A 21,803-nucleotide genomic window follows, 5' to 3' on the forward strand; every position below is an offset into this window, starting at 1 on the left:
TAAGGCTACGCCTTTTCTTACAATCTGTCCTTGGGACGCACAGACACACAATGATAAAATTGAAAAATTAAAAATTAAAAAGTTAAAAAGTTAACCAACAAAAGGAGGTCGGAAAACGTCAGCACGTGATAATAAAGATGACGATGATGATGATGATGACGATGATGATGATGATAATGATGATGATGAAGATGAGGCATGAAGAGCATACATATGTGGTTATTCATAAAATCAAACGCAGAGAGAGAAAAAGAGAGAGAGAGTGAGAGAGAGAGGGAGAGAGAGAGAGAGAGAGAGAGAGAGAGAGAGAGAGAGAGAGAGAGAGAGAGGGAGAGAGAGAGTGAGATAGAGAGACAGAGAGAGACAGAGAGAGAGAGAGAGAGAGAGAGAGAGAGAGAGAGAGAGAGAGAGAGAGGGAGAGTTGGGGAGACAGACTGTAGGGCCACACAAAATAGGCGCAAATAGTCCTACCGACAGACGGACACACACACAAACACACTTTCATCCTGAATTCTTTGTGAGTCTGTTTACCTGATCTTATTCTTTAACAAAAGCAGACCTCGGTGTTTCTTCTCTTTAGTCTGTCTTCCTCTTTATAAAATCTTTTTTTTATTATTATTAAATCTTCTTTTTTTGGGAGCAAAATTATGACCAAGGGCAATCAGTCACATGCACAAAACTTACACAACACAATCACCACCACTACCACAACAACTCCAAGAACAACAATACTGTACACCTGTACAACTAATGAAGTCTCTCTACAGGTATCTGTGACCCCTGGGAGGACGCCAAGTGCATCGGTCACAACACCTGGGTACAGTGTGACGTGTCTTCCTTCCAGTGTGACGCATTGGAGAACGAAGGTGAGTATGGCTGCCTAAATGGCGGGGTAAAAACGGCCATACACGTAAAAATCCACTCGTGCAAAAACACGAGTGTATATGGGAGTTTCAGCCCATGAACGCAGAAGAAGACGATAAGATAAGATAACCTTAAGTAAGGTAAGATAAGGTAAGTTCAGATAAGATAAGAAAAGATAAGATTAGATAAGATTAGATAAGATTAGATTAGATTAGATTAGATTAGATTAGATTAGATAAGATAAGACAACAACCATATCAACCAATCGTTTTGCAGAGATACAAAATAATAACTAATCGTTGTGGAAAGTTCAAAATATCAACCAATCGTTTTGCAGAGGTACACAATAACAACCAGGCCTTGTGCAAAGGGTCAAAATATAATCAATCGTTTGTCATGGTTCAACATATAAACCAATCGTTTCGTAAAGGTATAGAAATACTAACCAATTGATAGTGTTATGACAAAAGTGTGCATGCTGATCGAGGCTTTGATTTATCGATTTGTATTTCTCAATGTTCAAAACATCCACCAACGTTTTGCAGAGATACAAAGTACTTACCAATTGTTTAGACAAAATTCAAAATATCAACCAATCGCGCAATGCAGACGTTCACTCTATTAGCCAGTCGTTTAGCAAAGATTGAAAGTGTCAACCAATGGATGTGAAAAGGGTCAAATTGTTAAGTGATCGTTTTGTAAAGACTCAAAATATCAACGAATCATTTTGCAGAGGTACAAATGAAAATCAACGAAGAGATTTGCAAAGCTACAGAATACTAACCAATCGTTGTGATAAAAAAAAAGTGTGATTTCTGTGGAAACGATGTATTTCTCATAGGTTGAAAACAAATCAACCAATCCTTTTGCAGAGGTACACAATACTAACCAATCGTTTTGGAAATTTCAAAAATATCAACCAATCGTTTTGCAGAGGTACAGAACATCACGTTCCGGTTTTCTCCCACTTCCGTTCCCAACACGGAGACGAACTACTTCTGCATGACCTTTGACCTTCCCGATGATGACGTATACCATCTGGTGGCCAATCAGCCTTACATTGACAATGAACAGGTCATGCATCACGTCATCCTCTATGGATGCGACTCTGATGGTAAGAAATGAGAACATGAAAATAATAGTAAGGACTGAGAGAGAGAGAGAGAGAGAGAGAGAGAGAGAGAGAGAGAGAGAGAGAGAGAGAGAGAGAGAGAGAGAGAGAGAGAGAGAGAGAGCGAGCGAGCGAGCGAGCGAGCGAGCACACCCCGGACCCCCCTAGCAATCTGGGACTCGCTGCGCTCCCCAATTTACACATTTGAATCCAGAGTGCACCCCCCCACCCCCATTACAAACAAACTGATCCGCCCCTAAAGCCCCCATTTTACAACAAAAGTCGATCGCCCTAAGTTTTGGCGTCTTTTTCTCCAATTCCATTGGACTGACAACATTGACCCCATGCGCTATCGAGGAGACAGTGCCTAGCGTATCTTGCTTGTAAATCGCATCAAGTTGGGATTTACCGTTTGAGCACAAAATTGAATAAGTGATTTTGAGACTTAGGCCGTCCTTTGCAAAAATGGGTCTTTAGACAACCACGATACTTATACAAATATTTTTTAAACTGAGTGTAAACATATCATCATCATTAAGGCGACGATGTAAAACACCTATATCTTAATCTTGACTGATTTTCACAGTCAATTCATGACTGTTGGGTGTAGGTCAATTAGCAAATGTAATTACAAAATTTAGTTAATATTGCTTTAAAAACAACGGATATAGCACTGGTAGCCATAAAACCCCTTTTTACAATGGTCGCCCTATAGGCGGATTTATACTTATATATATATATATATATATGTGTGTGTGTGTGTGTGTGTGTGTGTGTGTGTTTGTGTGTGTGTGTGTGTATGTGTGTGTTTGTGAGTATGTGTGTGTGTGTATGTGTGTGTGCGTGCGTGCGTAAGTGCTTGAATGTGTGTGTGTGTGAGTGTGTGTGTGTCTGTGTGTGCGTGTGTGTGTGTGTGTGTGTGTATGTGTGTGTGAGTGCGTAAGTGCTTGAATGTGTGTGTGTGTGTGTGTGTGTGTGTGCGTGCGTGTGTGTGCGTGTGTGTGTGTGTGTGTGTGTGTGTGTGTGTGTGTGTACATGTGTGCGTTTTTGAGCTCGCGCGTGCGTGCGTGCGTGCGTGCGTGCGTGCATGCGTACGTGTATCTTTGCTTGAACTCATTGGTCAGAGTACAAACATTAAACCTTTCGTATTGGCAATATATAGCGATGTTACGAGTCTTCTGATGATGGCTCCTTTTCCACAGGTACGATGCCTCAGGCCTGAAAGTGGCGAGTATTTTACTCACCATGGCGAGTAGAAACATGTAAATGGCGAGTAGAAATGTTAATCTACTCGCCAAATGCGAGTAAAGTTGCTGAAACAAATGGTTGGTTTGGCGAGTAAAAATACTAAAATATGCTCTCTGGCTAGTATATATGAGGAGTACTAGCCAAAGGCCAGTGCCCCATTTTGTGGACTTTCAGTGCTGTGCCTTTAAGGGAGTTGTCGTTAATGTTTCGCTACGAATCTTCGCTGTTACATGTATTGTATGTACGATAACAGGTGAAACTCCACCGTCCATCCCTACTCCCAAACCGTGCGGGATGGAGGCAGGCGGGGGATGTAACAGCATAATCGGGCTGTGGGCTGTGGGCTTCGCTGGGGCTTGTCTCAATAACAAAACGGGCTTCAAGTTCGGTCGAGGACACTTCACCAGGGTCAAGATGGAGGTAGCTTCTTAAATTCTTAAAATCGTTTTGTTAAACGTCACTCTGTAAAAACATTGGTGACATTTGTCTTAGACTAAAAACACACACAGGCGCGCACACAAACTTTCGCTTTATGTACAGTATGTCACCACCATCCCATCCCCCGCACACTCTCGCTCATCTAATTAAACGTCGTACTAAGGTAGCTTTAAAGGCTGCCATATTCGTAGCGTTCATTAATTAATTCATATTGTTTACGTGTGCCAATAATGTTATAAAACTGTACCTAAGGGGATATAATAACGATTGGCTGTAGCTTTCGAACACAGAAAAAATTATTTCAGTATTGCAAAGTGGTGTTGATAGTGTCGAATGTAAACAGAACAGTCTCAAACGCCATCTTTGGTTTACGAAACGTCACGTCTAAAAATAGCCCAAGTCCTGGAGAACTGTTGCTAAACAATGCAATAAAGAATTAATTATTTCTCGTAATTGGTAAGGATTTCAAACCTAAAACTTTGCAGGAAGCTTAATTTATACATCCTCGCAACGATGGGAAGAGCCCTGGAAATAATTAAACTAATTAAATAGGACTATGTCAGCCTTTAAGACTTTTTGCTTAAGGATTAGGTAGTGTGCTTAAATCTGAAGGGTACTGACAAAAAGCCACTTAAACTGGTGTTACAAAAGCCACTTAAACTGGTGTTACAAAAGCCACTTAAACTGGTGTTACAAAAGCCACTTAAACTGGTGTTACAAAAAGCCACTTAAACTGGTGTTACAAAAGGGACTTCTCAAGGCCTGGCCCACCCTAGATGGTCACAGCCGGGAGATGTAACCAAGTCTATGTTTAGGTCTCCAACATACTATTTTTTGGTCGTTAATTGGCTTTGTTTAGGCCTCCCTCATACTATTTTTAGGTCTTTAATTGGCTTTGTTTAGGTCCCCCTCATACTATTTTTAGGTCTTTAATTGGCTTTGTTTAGGTCTCCCTCACACTATTTTTTGGTCGTTAATTGGCTTTGTTTAGGTCTCCCTCATACTATTTTTAGGTCTTTAATTGGCTTTGTTTAGGTCTCCCTCATACTATTTTTAGGTCTTTAATTGGCTTTGTTTAGGTCCCCCACGTACTATTTTTTAGGTCTTTAATTGGCTTTGTTTAGGTCTCTCACATACTATTTTTAGGTCTTTAATTGGTTTTGTTTAGGTCCTCCACATACTATTTTTAGGTCTTTAATTGGCTTTGTTTAGGTCTCCCTCACACTATTTTTTGGTCGTTAATTGGCTTTGTTTAGGTCTCCCTCATACTATTTTTAGGTCTTTAATTGGCTTTGTTTAGGTCCCCCACATACTATTTTTTAGGTCTTTAATTGGCTTTGTTTAGGTCTCCCACATACTATTTTTAGGTCTTTAATTGGCTTTGTTTACGTCCCCCACATACTATTTTTTAGGTCTTTAATTGGCTTTGTTTAGGTCTCCCACATACTATTTTTTGGTCGTTAATTGGCTTTGTTTAGGCCTCCCTCATACTATTTTTAGGTCTTTAATTGGCTTTGTTTAGGTCTCCCTCATACTATTTTTTGGTCGTTAATTGGCTTTGTTTAGGCCTCCCTCATACTATTTTTAGGTCTTTAATTGGCTTTGTTTAGGTCTCCCTCATACTATTTTTAGGTCTTTAATTGGCTTTGTTTAGGTCTCCCTCACACTATTTTTTGGTCTTTAATTGGCTTTGTTTAGGTCTCCCTCATACTATTTTTAGGTCTTTAATTGGCTTTGTTTAGGTCTCCCTCATACTATTTTTAGGTCTTTAATTGGCTTTGTTTAGGTCCCCCACATACTATTTTTAGGTCTTTAATTGGCTTTGTTTAGGTCCCCCACATACTATTTTTAGGTCTTTAATTGGCTTTGTTTAGGTCCCCCACATACTATTTTTTAGGTCTTTAATTGGCTTTGTTTAGGTCTCCCTCATACTATTTTTTGGTCGTTAATTGGCTTTGTTTAGGCCTCCCTCATACTATTTTTAGGTCTTTAATTGGCTTTGTTTAGGTCTCCCACATACTATTTTTAGGTCTTTAATTGGCTTTGTTTACGTCCCCCACATACTATTTTTTAGGTCTTTAATTGGCTTTGTTTAGGTCTCCCACATACTATTTTTTGGTCGTTAATTGGCTTTGTTTAGGCCTCCCTCATACTATTTTTAGGTCTTTAATTGGCTTTGTTTAGGTCTCCCACATACTATTTTTTAGTCGTTAATTGGCTTTGTTTAGGCCTCCCTCATACTATTTTTAGGTCTTTAATTGGCTTTGTTTAGGCCTCCCTCATACTATTTTAAGGTCTTTAATTGGCTTTTATTAGGTCTCGTTCTATTTTTAGGTCTCCCACATATTATTTTGAGGTCTCCCACATACTATTTTTAGGTCTCCCACATACTATTTTTAGGTTTAACATACTATTTTTAGGTCTTCCACATACTACTTTTAGGTCTTTAACAGTCTAATTTTAGGTCTTTAACATTCTATTTCTATGTCTTTCAAAACTAGTTTTAGGTCTCCCACAGACTATTTTTAGGTCTCCCACAGACTATTTTTAGGTCTTTTACAGACTAATTTAGGTCTCTAACATACTACTTTAGGTCTTTCACAGACTATTTTTAGGTCTCCTACTGACTGTTTTTTGGTCTTTAACATACTATTTCTGAGTTAAAAGTGTTTGATGACGTCATTTTTGCCCGTTAGAAAAAGTTGAAACCGCACTGTGGCGACCACATCTTTAAAAAAAATTGATTTTCTTGAAATTGCTGTCAAACAATCCCATTTCAGCTTGTAAGATTAAAACTTAATATATAACAGTCATGATCTTACATTGTATCTGGCTGAAAATAAAATAAACAATAATAACCAACCAACCAACACTGTTTCTACGATGGTTTCTGTCAACAGTTCCACTGGAATAACCCAGAACTTAAAGACGACTATGTCGACTCTAGCGGAATGACGCTGTACTACACCAAGAACCTGCGACCCACCAGTGCGGCCACTTTAATGGTGGGGCAGACTTTTATCGAAATCGCTCCCCTCCAGCCGGCCGTGGAAGTTACTGGCGCCTGCAAGGCTGACTGCACCAGGATGCTCTTCACAAAGCCTCTCTACATCATCGACTCGATCAATCATATGCACTATCTGGGTAAGTGGTCTGTTCACACAACTTTACGTCATCGACTCGCTCAATCATATGCACTGTCTGGGTAAGTTGTCTGTTCACACAACTTCTCTACGTCATCGACTCGCTCAATCATATGCACTATCTGGGTAAGTGGTCTCTTCACACAGCCTCTCTACGTCGTCGACTCGCTCAATCATATGCACTACCTGGGTAAGTGGTCTGTTCACACAACTTTACGTCATCGACTCGCTCAATCATATGCACTGTCTAGGTAAGTGGTCTGTTCACACAACTTCTCTACGTCATCGACTCGCTCAATCATATGCACTGTCTGGGTAAGTGGTCTGTTCACACAACTTATCTACGTTATCGACTCGCTCAATCATATGCACTGTCTGGGTAAGTGGTCTGTTCACACAACTTCTCTACGTCATCGACTCGCTCAATCATATGCACTATCTGGGTAAGTGGTCTCTTCACACAACTTCTCTACGTCATCGACTCGCTCAATCATATGCACTATCTGGGTAAGTGGTCTCTTCACACAACTTCTCTACGTCATCGACTCGCTCAATCATATGCACTATCTGGGTAAGTGGTCTCTTCACACGGCCTCTCTACGTCATCGACTCGCTCAATCATATGCACTATCTGGGTAAGTGGTCAAACACGGTCCTTTTACATGTAGTACAGATTTTAATGTTTTATTTTTGATGAGATATTCGTATAGGTTATGTGGTAGTTTACGATGCTGTATGTTTAGAGTTGACATTTATCAGTTTTTGTTCGTGTCGGTTTAATATTGTCGTTTTATATTGACGGAAATATTGTCTCCATCTTTATATTTATGTTTTAGTGTTATCAGGGACAGATTGTAAGACTAGGCGTCAGCTTATGTCTCCATCTTTATATTTATGTTTTAGTGTTATTAGGGACAGATTGTAAGACTAGGCGTCAGCTTATGTCTCCATCTTTATATTTATGTTTTTGTCAAGGAATTTTAGATGTGCTGCTGACTTGTTGGTCCGGTGTTTGCTTTTCCGTGCACGGGGTTTCTACATTCACACACTCATTCATACATTTGTACACACACACACAGTCATACACAGTCATACATTTGTACACACACACACAGTCATACACAGTCATACATTTGCACACACACAGTCATACACAGTCATACATTTGTACACACACACACAGTCATACACAGTCATACATTTGTACACACACACACAGTCATACACAGTCATACACAGACATACATTTGTACACACACAGTCATACACAGACATACATTTGTACACACACACAGTCACACACAGTCATACATTTGTACACACACAGTCATACACAGACCGTACTCATGCATACGGGATGGTGACAACACGCACTCGAACAACACACACGGCACACAACGAATGAACATTTCAAACATTTCGCTATTAACTCAAATAAAAACATAATCGTCATACAACTGAAATACCTAGGTTATAATAAAATACCTCTCGTCACACAGAACACACCGTTCGGCACTGTACCAACACACTTCCTTCTGAATCCTCCGAATGTCTACAACATATCACATCACATCACATCACATCACATCACATCACATCACATCACATCACATCACATCACATCACAACACATCACATCACTACCGAAAGTCCTTGAAGTTACACACAGTTCTTTTCTGTCCTCCGACAAACACAAGAATGTCCGCTTTCATGTCTCAATTCTTCTTCCAGCTGCAGGTATTAAAATAAAGTCCGAACTACTCTAATTAACAAAATCACATTCATCCCACACCACAACAAACACATCCGCTCGCATCAGTCATCCCATCGCTCTCTGACATATCACGCTTGCACGGTCAACCTCTGGACCACCGCATTTACACAGAGGGGTGACAACATACGACGCATCACACAGCACAACCGTCCCTCGCTAAAACAAAACACTGATTTTACCTATTCAAATTAGGCGAGTCGGCTATTCCGCCAGACCATTTTAATAGGGTTTTAGAGACTGCTCGGAAATAATACTTATTCCCCGATCGCTCAAGGGTACCGTGATGAAGACCGTTCGTTCGTGTGAACAACTTGGCTCACCATCTTTGAGTAATAAAGACCGTTCGTTCGTGTGAACAACTTGGCTCTCCATCTTTGAGTAATAAAGACCGTTCGTTCGTGTGAACAACTTGGCTCTCCATCTTTGAGTTATGAAGACCGTTCGTTCGTGTGAACAACTTGGCTCTCCATCTTTGAGTAATAAAGACCGTTCGTTCGTGTGAACAACTTGGCTCACCATCTCAGCTCTGCCCAGGCCTAAACATCAGATAGGAGCACGTTCTGTTCCACTTCAATAGACGATGTGGGGAAATAACTCTGTCGGGCTTGTATGGGTTGTGAAAGAGTGAATACTCTGGCTTTTATTTGAGACAAACTTTCCCAACATTATGGTAACGGTGAAACGGTTGGTTGTAACACAATCTGAGTGTTGTAACAAGTATCAAACAGAAGGTGGAGCTGTATTGTAACGGTGTAACGGTTAGATGTAACAGATGTAACACAATGTGTTTGTTGTAACAGGTATCAAACAGAAGGTGGATCTGTATCGTAACGGTGTAACGGTTAGATGTAACAGGTGTTACACAATCTGACCGTTGTAACAAGTATCAAGCAGAAGTTGGAGCTGTATCGTAACGGTGTAACGGTTAGATGTAACAGTTATGTGTAACACAATCTGACTGTCCTAACAGGTATCAAACAGAAGGTGGAACTGTATCGTAACGGTGTAACGGTTAGATGTAACAGGTGTAACACAATATGACTGTTATAACAGGTATCAAACAGAAGGTGGAGCTGTATCGTAACGGTGTAACGGTTAGATGTAACAGTTATGTGTAACACAATCTGACTGTTGTAACAGGTATCAAACAGAAGGTCGAGCTGTATTTTAACGGTGTAACGGTTAGATGTAACAGTTATGAGTAACACAAACTGACTGTTGTAACAGGCGTCAAACAGAAGGTGGAGCTGTATCGTAACGGTGTAACGGTTAGATGTAACAGTTATGTGTAACACAATCTGACTGTTGTAACAGGTATCAAACAGAAGGTCGAGCTGTATTTTAACGGTGTAACGGTTAGATGTAACAGTTATGAGTAACACAATCTGACTGTTGTAACAGGCGTCAAACAGAAGGTGGAGCTGTATCGTAACGGTGTAACGGTTAGATGGAACAGTTATGTGTAACATAATCTGACTGTTGTAACAGGTATCAAACAGAAGGTGGAGCTGTATCGTAACGGTGTAACGGTTAGATGTAACAGTTATGTGTAACACAATCTGACTGTTGTAACAGGCATCAAACAGAAGGTGGAGCTGTATCGTAACGGTGTAACGGTTAGATGTAACAGTTATGTGTAACACAATCTGACTGTTGTAACAGATATCAAACAGAAGGTGGAACTGTATCGTAACGGTGTAACGGTTAGATGTAGCAGTTATGTGTAACACAATCTGACTGTTGTAACAGGTATCAAACAGAAGGTGGAGCTGTAAAGTAACGGTGTAACGGTTAGATGTAACATGTGTAACACAACCTGACTGTTGTAACAGGCGTCAAACAGAAGTTGGAGCTGTATCGTAACAGTGTAACGGTTAGTTGTAACAGTTATGTGTAACACAATCTGACTGTTATAACAGGTATCAAACAGAAGGTCGAGCTGTATCGTGACGGTGTAACGGTTAGATGTAACAGTTATGTGTAACACAATCTGACTGTTGTAACAGGCGTCAAACAGAAGTTGGAGCTGTATCGTAACGGTGTAACGGTTAGATGTAACATTTATGTGTAACACAATCTGACTGTTGTAACAGGCATCAAACAGAAGGTGGAACTGTATCGTAACGGTGTAACGGTTAGATGTAACAGTTATGTGTAACACAATCTGACTGTTGTAACAGGCATCAAACAGAAGGTGGAACTGTATCGTAACGGTATAACGGTTAGATGTAACAGTTATGTGTAACACAATCTGACTGTTGTAACAGGCATCAAACAGAAGGTGGAACTGTATCGTAACGGAAGTCTGGTGACCCACATCACTAACGAGGACGCCTACAGCTACGATTCGCCTGTTGTCAATCAGTACGTATTTGCCTTGACGTCATTGTGATTTACGTAATTGTGATTTACGTCATTATGATTAACGTCATCAAAAATTTTACTTTTTGTGTCGTCTTTTGGACTGCTTCTGAGATTCAGGTTATGGAGTGATTCTGAGCTCAAGTGGTACCTTAAAAATGCTTTGATGAAATTGTCATTCAAAGTTATGCAAGATGTAGCAATTTCTTAATTTTTGAAAAAAAGCCGTATACAATTTATATAATTTGTATTCTATTATTGCTTGGTGCACACATACACTCTTCAAAAAAAGTTAAGGATCACTTTTTTACAAGCACGCCACACAAAACAGACAAGACCGAATTCTTTCATTTTTTAAAAATTATATAATTGAACAACCAAGGACTAATGACAAACAAAGCAAAGATCGAACGCGGCAGCGACAATTTAGCTAGAGTGTGTCAAACGTGACAACCCTCGAAAATGGAATTCACAACAATGTGAATCAGTGTCAATAACGCGTGTGCCCTCCGTTGTGTGCCAGGCATTCAACACATCGTTGGCGCATGGAGTGGATCAGGTTGCATATGATTGCTCTGGGAACTCCATTCCACTCCTGCTGGAGCCATTGCAGCAGTTGACCCAGATTGGCAGGAGGAGGGTGATGTTGCTGTACCCGACGACAAAGCTCGTCCCACATGTGCTCTATGGGGTTCAGGTCTGGGCTGTTGGCTGGCCACAGCATCCTGTTGACCCTGGCCTGCTGGATGAAGGTGTTTACAGCTGCAGAGCGATGGGGAGGTGCGTTGTCATCCTGAAGAATCGCACGAGGGCCGATCGCTTGGAGGGCTGGAACGACCAGGGGTTGCAGGATCTCATTCTGGTAGCGGACACCGGTCAAGTTGCCCACTACATGGTACAGAGGTGTCGTTAGACGTGTGCTGATCCCTCCCCAGACCATCACAGAGCCTCCGCCAAAACGCTGTCGTTCCAGAACGGCGCCTTCTGCGAAGCGCTCTCCGTGACGCCTCCACACTCGGATGCGACCATCAGCAGGTTCCAAGCAAAAGCGGGACTCATCTGTAAACAACACCTGTGCCCACCGCTGACGTTGCCACCTCACATGTTGAGTGCACCAGGCTCGGCGAGCTGCTCGCTGATTAGCAGTCAGGGTTGTTCCTCGGACTGGACGCCTTGCACGCAATCCAAAGTTGTGTAAGCGGTTTCGGATCGTCTGACCACTAACAACAGTGTTGGTGGTAGCTTGTAGGCGTTGCCTAATGTTGTTTGCCGTAGCCAATCTTTGTTGCATGGCCTGCCTCTGAATGAAGCGATCCTCCCTTTGTGTGGTGACTCTGGGCCGACCAGAACGTTGTCGCTCCTGCACTCTTCCAGTTGCTTGGAATCTCTGTTTTAGTCTGATGATGACAGAGGGAGCCACTGCACGCCTCTGGGCCACTTGCCTGGCAGCAACACCGTCTTGTAGCCATCCTATTGCCCTTCCTCTATTCAAATCGCTCAGTTTTTTTCGTGGGGGCATGTTGCTACTGTGCATACTTGTGTCAGCGTGTCAACCTTTAAACACAAGCTGGTAAGCGATGTTCATAGCCAGGACCCTGTTGTAGCACGTGCATCACAACCTTTTGCCCTGGCATGCGTTCCGCAAATTTCATTGGGCTATAAAAAAACACCCTTTTTCTTCCAAAATGCAGAAGCTTTTGAGAAGTCCCACAAAGGGAAATAACTCTGCCTGCCAAACAAAATTCTAGGTCAAGACTCATTGTTCATTTAAACACATTAATCTTTTAATTATTTAATTAATTTAATCATTATGTCGATGTTTAATTTTGTGGCAATTTTTTATAATTAGATCCGTTTTTTCAACCGATCCTTAACTTTTTTTGAAGAGTGTACATATATTTTAAATGTGTTTGACTTCGAAAATATGCTCAAAATGCAGATATCCGTTCTATGGAAATTCGACTGTAACTTTTGACTGCTACAGGGGCAGATGACGGAAGCATTAGAGTACGTCACATAGAGTCGAGAACACGCAAATGACGTCAGCAGTTAAGAAGAAAGATTATATAACGTCACCCTATGGGGTTCTTTTTTGGGGGGGAGAATGATAAAACTTCAGCCTCCAGGTGTGTTTTTTTCATTGTATATTTTGGGGTAATAATCCTTTTATCATGTATCTCCCTATTAGTGTGCGCCCGTCGAAATGAAGGTTAGTTTCGGACGGGTGCAATGGCCTAGTCAGGATTTGTCCCATCTCGAAGGTCAACTTATGTGCAGACCTGCTTGTGCCTTATCTCCCTTCGTGTGTACACACAAGCACAAGACCAAGTGCGCACGGAAAAGATCCTGTAATCAGAGTTCGGTGGGTTATAGAAACAGGACAATACCACACATGCATCCCCCGAAAGCGACGTATGACTGCCTAAATGGCGGAGTAAAAACGGCCATACACGTAAAGGCCTTGAGAAATTCGGCGGACGAACGAAGACGAGTTTGTTAAGCGTCTAGAGCCAATTGATGGGACTCGTGCTATTATAGACAGAAAGTTATTTGTTATTATTATTATAATTATTATGAGAAGAAGAATGTTAGTTTGGCATGTCTGTTTTCTCAGACATGACCCCCCGATCATGGTGCTGCCAGGAGACGAGATCCGAACCACGTGCACGTTCAACTCGGCCACACGCTCCGCCACCACATACTACGGCGACGGCACCAGCAACGAGATGTGTTTCGCCTTCATGACAGTTTACCCCTCGGACGCCCTGCCAAAAACCAAGTCCTGCATCGCACGCCAGGATAAAGACATTTGCGAGGTATGGGGCATTGGATATGTGTATTTTTGTATAAGGAATTTGTTGTTGTTGTTGTTGTGGCTATTGTTGTTTTTGTTGTTGTTGTCGTCGTCATCGTTGTTGTTGTTGTTGTTGTTGTTGTTGTGGTTGTGGTTGTTGTTGTTGTTAAACTTCTCCAGTTCAAGTTGACACCTTGTGGTTTTTTTCTGATTTACTGACATCTGTAAATTTACCACCATTTTTAAAGGCTCCTTTCTAAGACCTATTTTTCTCAGATGTTCAGAGGTGTTAAATAATAAATAGAGACAACATCCGCGAGAAGACAACCAAGATGTCTCTTCATTTCGAGAAGACGAATTTTGGCAAGGTCACTATTTGAAAAAGCAACGAGTGTAAATCTGGTACTAAACAGCAAGCCATGTAGTATTCTGTTTATCCTACATACTGTACTTACGTGTATTTTACTCAAAACGTCCCGCAGTCGAGGCAGACGCTTGTTTTTGAACCTCGATCTTTTCTAAAGCCTCGTGTAATCTATTACGTCAAAGCAAAGAAACGTCACTCGTGAAAGTGTTGCGTGACGTGTTAGTTCTAAAAATTCATGGAGGGGAATTAGCGAGCACAATGTTGTTTTTTTCTATAATGACGTTTGTCTCGTTGACTTTGGCATCATAAGCAGTGGAAAAACAGGTCCCTGCCAAACTTGCTTGACATGACCTCATTTACATGATATACACACGTGTGATTTGAACGATTATTATCTCATGAGTGTCTCTCTAACGTATGTAGGATAGGTGTTATGTCAGGCTGTGATTTTTACGTGATTTAAAAGAAACATCAACACACGTGTCAAAACGAGCAAAAAGAAAATATTACAGTTAGTTTATTGAATTGAATTGAGTTGAATTGAATTGAATTGAGTTGAATTGAAATGGATTGAATTGAATTGAGTTGAATTGAATTGAATTGAGTTGAATTGAATTGAATTGAGTTGAATGAATTGAATTGAATTGAATTGAATAAATATGTCCCTCTGGTCTCCCAGTTATACCTCGGTGGTGGTGGTGGTGGGAGTCAGCCCACGTGCGACCTCACAAAATTTTCCAACATGAGCGACCCTGACATTTCGAGGATGTGGACCGCTGCGTACAAAGACTGCACCCCCTTTGGCGCGTGTCGCCCTGGTTGCCAGCAGCTGTGGGATCAACTCAAGCAGGACTCTTGTTTCCAGGGCAACGACTTGGAGGCGCTAAAGGACGGGTTCCTCCTGTCCAAAGAGGGTAAGTTCGTAGTGTGTGTGTGTGTGTGTGTGTGTGTGTGTGTGGTTGTGTGTGTGTGTGTGTGTGTGTGTGTGTGTGTGTGTGGGTGTATGTGTGTGTGTGTGTATGTGTGTGTGTGGTGTGTGTGTGTAAAAGTAGCCAGGGTAGTGTTTTTTGTTACCTGTTTCATGACACTGGTTTTGTTTCTGTCTAAAGTAATATCAATGGGCGGTTCTGGTGAGGTTATGCCCCCTCTTTCTTTCGGCTGGTAACTGGCGCCACCTCGCGGCAAGATCACACGAGAAAGGAAAAAAAACCTTGCATTGGTCCCAAATAGCATATCGGTTTGGTAACAGTTCGTGTGTAAGTCGTGCATTTTATACGGTAAACAGACAATGGTCGGTTCTGGTGAGGTTATGCCCCTTCTTTCTTTCGGCTGGTAACTGGCGCCACCTCGCGGCAAGATCACAGGAGTTGTCTCGCGTTATCACCCCAGAAGTGCTCATTACAGATACGAAAAAAATGCTAAAGAACTTAATTTTATGTGACCGTTGTGATGGCCGCTAAAATGCAAAAAGAAGCAGTTACTTTAAAAGGATAGTTGACGGAGAAAATATAGAAAAAAACGCATCCGTCTTGAGCGCGGTGGATCTCTGGAATCCATTTCACACGACGTGTAGAACTTGTCAAATGAATGACGTACATTTGTGACCCTCCACCACGGAATGAGTCGCATGTCACCTTTGCATGATTTTCAAGTTTTTACATTGTTTTAAAGAGGTTTTTTTATGCTCTATCCAGTGGTGAAAACCGTTTTAGAAAAGAGCGAAAACTGTTCGAGTTACAAGCATGTGACTAAGGTGACCCTCACACTGTTACCATGCAGACACCCCCCGGACTTATATTAAGCCTAGCGCAGAACCGCGCTAGGTGACATGCGACTCATTCCGTGGTGGAGGGTCACATTTTGCCTTTGATGACTACACGAACATTTTCTGTGAAAATAAATCGACACTTTTTGGACCTTTCTATTGGTGTCATGTTAACGTTCTGTCAACTCTGATATATGTCTCCGGAGGAAATCACAAATTGTTTCATAAATGAAGTTTGTTTCGGTCTCATACCAGCAGTAGAAAACGACCAGTAAGGTCACCGCTGTTTAGTGATGGGACGTTACTTGTATGTTATGTAATTCAGACTTTACTGAGAGTTGTTCCCCTTTACGTTTCTGTGGTTATGCATATCAAGACAAACAGATATCTTTAAGCCGCCATTAGAATAATGGTGCTTACTGGATTTGCTCTGTCTGTTTGTTTGTTTGTTTGTTTGTTTGAGGCGGGCGGGCAGGCGGTCAGTTGGTCGGTGTTTGTCGGGTAAGACTTGTATCTCTGGGTCAATTAAGCTCAAATTTTGTGAAATTGTTAGGAATGGGCTTTGTTTTTTTTGTATGCAAAAAATTACATTCCTAACGGTAGTCAAACGGAAGATATTAGCTTTTTAACGCTTTTACAAACCGAGCCAGGGGACGAAACCCACTGATATACTAATATGTGTGCGGGAGGTCCCGCAGGTTACTTCCCTTTCCCCGTTTTGGTTCACTGATCTATATTTTTAGATCAGTGTTTTGGTTTGGCAGCCGCCATGCTTTTGTTCAATTTCAGTTTACGTGCTCCGATATTTGGATGCTTCGTTGGGCGGTAACAGTGGAGTTTGTTTTATTGGTGTGTGAGGTTCCGTGGTACGGACTCGTTTGCCAAATAATGTTTTGGTCTTAAGTTATTACTAGCATTTTGTTTCTCACTTCGACTCTATATATTCTATAAGAATCAGACAGTGTAAAAGTATTACCATCAACATACTCAGTTTGCTGAAAAATAACTTTGATTTGAGTTATCTCCCTTCCTTAGGAACGTTTTAGAAGATAGTAGAGATTCAGGGCCCAGAAGTTCGCCCGGGGTGGCCTCAAAAGCATTTGAAGGCATGTGCCGCCCACTGAGAGTGTCACAATATATATTCAATTCCTAATTACATGGTTTTTATGGAATGAGTTACCTCCCTTTCTTGTTTCTATATGGATGGCGTGGGTTGTGTAGAAGGATACTTTTTATGTTGAATATTTCTTTAGAAAGTATGGGCCGTTCCTGAGTAATATCATTGGTACTGTGAAGGTGAAGTGACGCAAAACTGTGTACGTCATTTACTTTGGAAAGAGGCGGAAATGAGTTACTTCCCTTCGGGTCTCGTTCGATCTCTGACAGCATGCGAACATGCGTTAGATTATTAAGCCGCCTTGTAAAGGGTGCTCACTGGATTTGCTCTGCCTGTTTGTCCGGGTTTCAGGTGTTTGTTTGTCTACCATGTCACCACGTGCAAAGAGCTCGGTCAATTTTTTAACAAATTATTTCTTAATTTATTCAATTAATTTTTTGAAATTAATTTTTTATAAAAATTATTTTATTAACTTTTATTTTTTTTTTAACTTTTTACATTTAGTCAAGTTTTGACTAAATGTTTTAACGTAGAGGGAGAATCGAGATGAGGGTCGTGGTGTATGTGTGTGTGTGTGTGTGTGTGTGTGTGTGTGTGTGTGTGTGTGTGTGTGTGTGTGTGTGACTGTGTGTGTGTGTGTGTGTGTGTGTGTGTGTGTGTGTGTGTGTGTGTGTGTGTAGAGCGATTCAGAGTAAACTACTGGACCGATCTTTATGAAATTTGACGTGAGAGTTCCTATGATATCCCGAAAAGTTTTTGGATAAATGTCTCTGATGACGTCATATCCGGCTTTTTGTATAAGTTGAGGCGGCACTGTCACACCCTCATTTTTCATTAAAATTTTGGCCAAGCAATCTTCGACAAAGGCCGGACTTTGGTATTGCATTTCAGCTTGGAAGCTTAAAATTTAATTAATGACTTTGGTCATTAAAAATCCGAAAATTGTAATATAAAAATTATGATTAAAATTAAATTTCCGAAATCGATATAAAAACAATTTCATCTTATTCCTTGTCGGTTCCAGATTAAAAAAACATATAGATATGATATGTTTGGATTAAAAACACGCTCAGAAAGTTAAAACGAAGAGAGGTATAGAAAAGCGTGCAGCACAGCGCAACCACTACCGCGCTAAACAGGCTCGTTAAATTCATTGGCTTTTGCACGAGCGGCGGACTACGGTCATTGTGAAAAAACACAGTGCGTTCAGTTTCATTCTGTGAGTTCCACAGCTTGACTAAATGTAGTAATTTCGCCTTACGCGACTTGTTTTATTATAATTTATTCATTTAAAATGTTTTTGTTTCCTTCCCTCTGTCTGTCTCTCTGTCTCCGTGTCCCACCCCCATATTACCAAGGGCGGCTTCTTGATCCCGTTAAGGTCAACACTTGTTTTATAATTATACTTGTATTGGTTTTAAGTGAGTGTTGTGTAGGATAGTTGATAGTAGGGTTATTCACATATTAATTGTACTTCAGTGTGTGTGTGTGTGTGTGTGTGTGTGTGTGTGTGTGTGTGTGTGTGTGTGTGTGTGTTTGTGTGTGTGTGCGCGCGTGTGTGTGTGTGTGTAAAGTTTGCTATTGTACATCGCCGTAAGCTTCGGTGAAAAGGGGCGATGAATAAGTGTTCATTATTATTATTATTATTATCATTATTATTCTGTCCAGGCACCTACTTCCTAGCAGCTGTGAGCACGTGCTGGCCGAGAACTGACTGCCCCAAGTGCCAGCGGTGTCCAGAAATCACAAATCCCAATGCCAACAACGACAACATTGTCGGGGACGGTGGCGCCGGATCTCTGCTGCCAGAACTGGTTTCCATGGTTACCATGCTGGCTGTCAGCCTCCTGTACAACCGCCTGTAGATGTCGCCTGTGATTCTCGTTGCCTGGCAATTAGGGATTTCAGCCTGCTTAGTGATGGTGTACGCCTGCTGTATAAAGCAAGGATTCTAGTGTAATCCAGAAATTGACTTCAAACAACGAAAACGTTTAGGTTTTTGACACAAGTGATTTTCAAGCGGGTTTGAACGAAACTGCTTACAATTATAACGCCCATGATGTTTATTTCAAAAGTCTGGTGTAATCCGTAAATGGATTTCGAACAAATGCATAAACATTAAAACATATCTATCATATTTTATTTTAGATGCTGTATATTACATGTTTTTGAAGCAAACTGAACATGAAATGAACTGTTTACTAATCTTTTGACAGTACGAATGAGAAGAGAACTGTTAAAATTGTGTTTTCGGCCAACGTGTATTGTGATAGGAAGAGTGTGTACGCTCACGCTGGTTAATTGTGACACGTGTGTTAATACAGGTTGTTTTCAACCCAAATGCTGACACACAATTACTCCGCCTCACTTGAGAATCTCAATCAATCAAAATCTCAGATCTGAAAATAGTGCTCTGCCTCATTTGATTAGGCAAAAAAACATTAGTCTGTTTACGTTAACATAGGCAACAAAAATAGGGTCGGTAGGTCGGGATTTTTAAAAAAAACACCCATATTTTCAAGTTATTTTGCAAAAAAACAGACTTTTTTTTTCCCAAATGCCAAAAAAAGTCTAGGGTCGCGCCAAAAAATAGGGTCGGTCGGGATACCGTAAACAGACTATTTTTTTGTTTGGCCTTAAGAGACTCACGTATCCTTTAAAGGCAATCCTGGAACCATGTTTGGATCTGTGCGTTTACAGACAATCTGGTGAACACAGCCTATGACCCGATCCCTGATGTAACACGTGCATCACACGTGTTTGCCCAGGCACTTTTTTGCCAAGTTCATAGGACTTTGTAAATCACCCACCCACACACACACACACAAAACCAGAACCCTTCAGCGTATTCAGCACAGCTAAATAAAACTGTTTACCGAATATGTTTCTTTTTTCAGTCCTTTTGCAAATTTTGAAAAGCTTGATTTTTTGGGCCTTTTTTATTTTTTAATTTTTTAAAAATATTATATACATTATCTTGATCGGTCCTTAGGCTACCATTCTTTTTAGTGTGACGAGTTATACATTGCGGGCAACGATTACTGTAAGAGCCTCATTTGTCCTTAATCAAGAATGGCAAAGCATTTGTAACATTTGTAACAGTTGTGTACATCGGGCTACAAAATAGATCATAGTTAGGTTGTTGATAAAGATTAACACTGCACTGAAGAGCGTAGACAGCACTAAGTAGCTACTCGTAGTTGTCATCAGCAGGTGCAGCCCTTCCCCTGAACAACTCAGTGTTGGGCTCAGTCTAACAATTGCACATCTTCCCAGGATGTTACACGGGATACAAATCCCTCCGCTTGGACACATACCAACATTCGTCAGTCTAGGTGCTGGGGGAATTGTGGGTAAAGTACATCCCTAATAGACACAATTGGCGACTATGAAATTAATCAGTAAAAAATAAATTCTCTCTTTGCACAGGAGACCGTCAGGATGTTGATTTTTAGTATATGTCCAAATGGAGGGTTGTTTTGTATCCCCCATGAAAGCTTCGACAGATGTGAGAAGGACTGGGTCTGTTATCACGAGTGTTTGTTTATGGCTAACTACTACCAAAGTTAATGTTATACGTTATTAGTTAGAATCATGTTTTAACTCTACCATCCCAGATTACATTCACTTCCCTGGCCTCATTTGTCCGATTTGTTTTTAAATCGAATGACATTTCTCAGTGATCGAAACAACAAAGTTTGACATTTGCAGGTGCATGATGGGAACCAAAGCTAAACTCAGGTCTCACAGATTTGATCTAATTGTGAAATCCGCTTCATAAAAGTAGTTTTTGTTTTAAGAGAAAGTGCTTTTCTAATTCATATCAGGTGGATTTTTTTTTAATGAGAAAAGACCCTTCAGATCATCCTGACCTCAGGTCAAAATGAGTTCGGCTCATTCTCTCCCTGACAGGATGCCTTGAGTTTCCTTGTCTGGCAAGGAAACCGATTTTTAAAAAAAAACATATTTAGAGCTTTTTGTAATGTATTATTGATATAAGCAGATTCGCGATCGTCGATAATGATTTTTCATGGTGTTTTGTAATTTTTAAATGACAAAAGGAATTGATATGTAAGACAGTTTCAAGCGAGCTATTTTTCGCGGCTGTATTACTGTGCAAACAACGTCACGTGATTGGTTTCGGCGTTCACCGGAGCAGACGATTTTTTCTGTAACCAGTTGACAGTGATGAAACCATATATTACGGTCTCCTTCCGGCAGCAGTCCCAAAATTTCGACTTGTTTTGACCTTAGAATGATGTCTTTATCATAACTGTGAAGAACAGAACGAAGATCACTGTCAAAGTCGGCCAATCTGCAATCATTTTCGTCTCGCGAACACTGATATCAAATTTAGATCAGTGCTCGCGAAAACCATAATTATGGGAGATAACTCTGTATTTTTGTTTTGATAGATTCGCGTAGGACTGTAGCATCCGGTCAGGGAGAGAATGAGCCGAACTCATTTTCATCTTGAACACACGGCCAGTACCGTGTAACTGGCCTTGACACGGAACGATCCAAGGGGGGCAATCTCAGTCATCTGAAAGAGGGAAATCCAAACGCAATCCGCCTTGTTCGATTTTATGGGCTTGGACGATAGAGAAAAATAAGAAAAGCAAAAGCTGGAGTCCAGTCTGGACGAAACTGCTATCAAGAACGCAGAATTGATTTTTTCTGATTTTTTTTTAGCCGTAAGCGCCATGTTTATCGGAGCAGGAAACTCTTCCAGAGTGAGGCCCCTTTGTTGGTTTCACTGCGGCGGCATTGTGAACAGCGGTTATGAGAAATTCGAAATGAGAAATGGCGCTTACGGCTAAA

The 21,803-nt window shown here is 41.0% G+C and overlaps 1 protein-coding gene across 3 annotated transcripts in view; it reads left to right on the forward strand.

Moving 5' to 3' along the window:
- Positions 1-19,943, forward strand: part of LOC138946939 (uncharacterized) — a 42,581-nt gene extending 22,638 nt beyond the window's left edge. For all 3 annotated transcript variants that reach the window (XM_070318358.1, XM_070318356.1, XM_070318357.1), the window contains exons 5-12: positions 768-866; positions 1,799-1,978; positions 3,477-3,643; positions 6,562-6,805; positions 10,846-10,942; positions 13,554-13,755; positions 14,780-15,014; positions 18,651-19,943. In XM_070318358.1, the coding sequence (XP_070174459.1) occupies positions 768-866; positions 1,799-1,978; positions 3,477-3,643; positions 6,562-6,805; positions 10,846-10,942; positions 13,554-13,755; positions 14,780-15,014; positions 18,651-18,847 (1,421 nt within the window). In that variant the 3' untranslated portion in view covers positions 18,848-19,943. The remainder of the gene's footprint in view (positions 1-767; positions 867-1,798; positions 1,979-3,476; positions 3,644-6,561; positions 6,806-10,845; positions 10,943-13,553; positions 13,756-14,779; positions 15,015-18,650) is intronic.
- Positions 19,944-21,803: the final 1,860 nt, after the last annotated feature.

Source organism: Littorina saxatilis, linkage group LG14, assembly GCF_037325665.1.
Source record: "Littorina saxatilis isolate snail1 linkage group LG14, US_GU_Lsax_2.0, whole genome shotgun sequence".
In the NCBI taxonomy this organism is placed as follows: Eukaryota; Metazoa; Mollusca; class Gastropoda; order Littorinimorpha; family Littorinidae; genus Littorina; species Littorina saxatilis.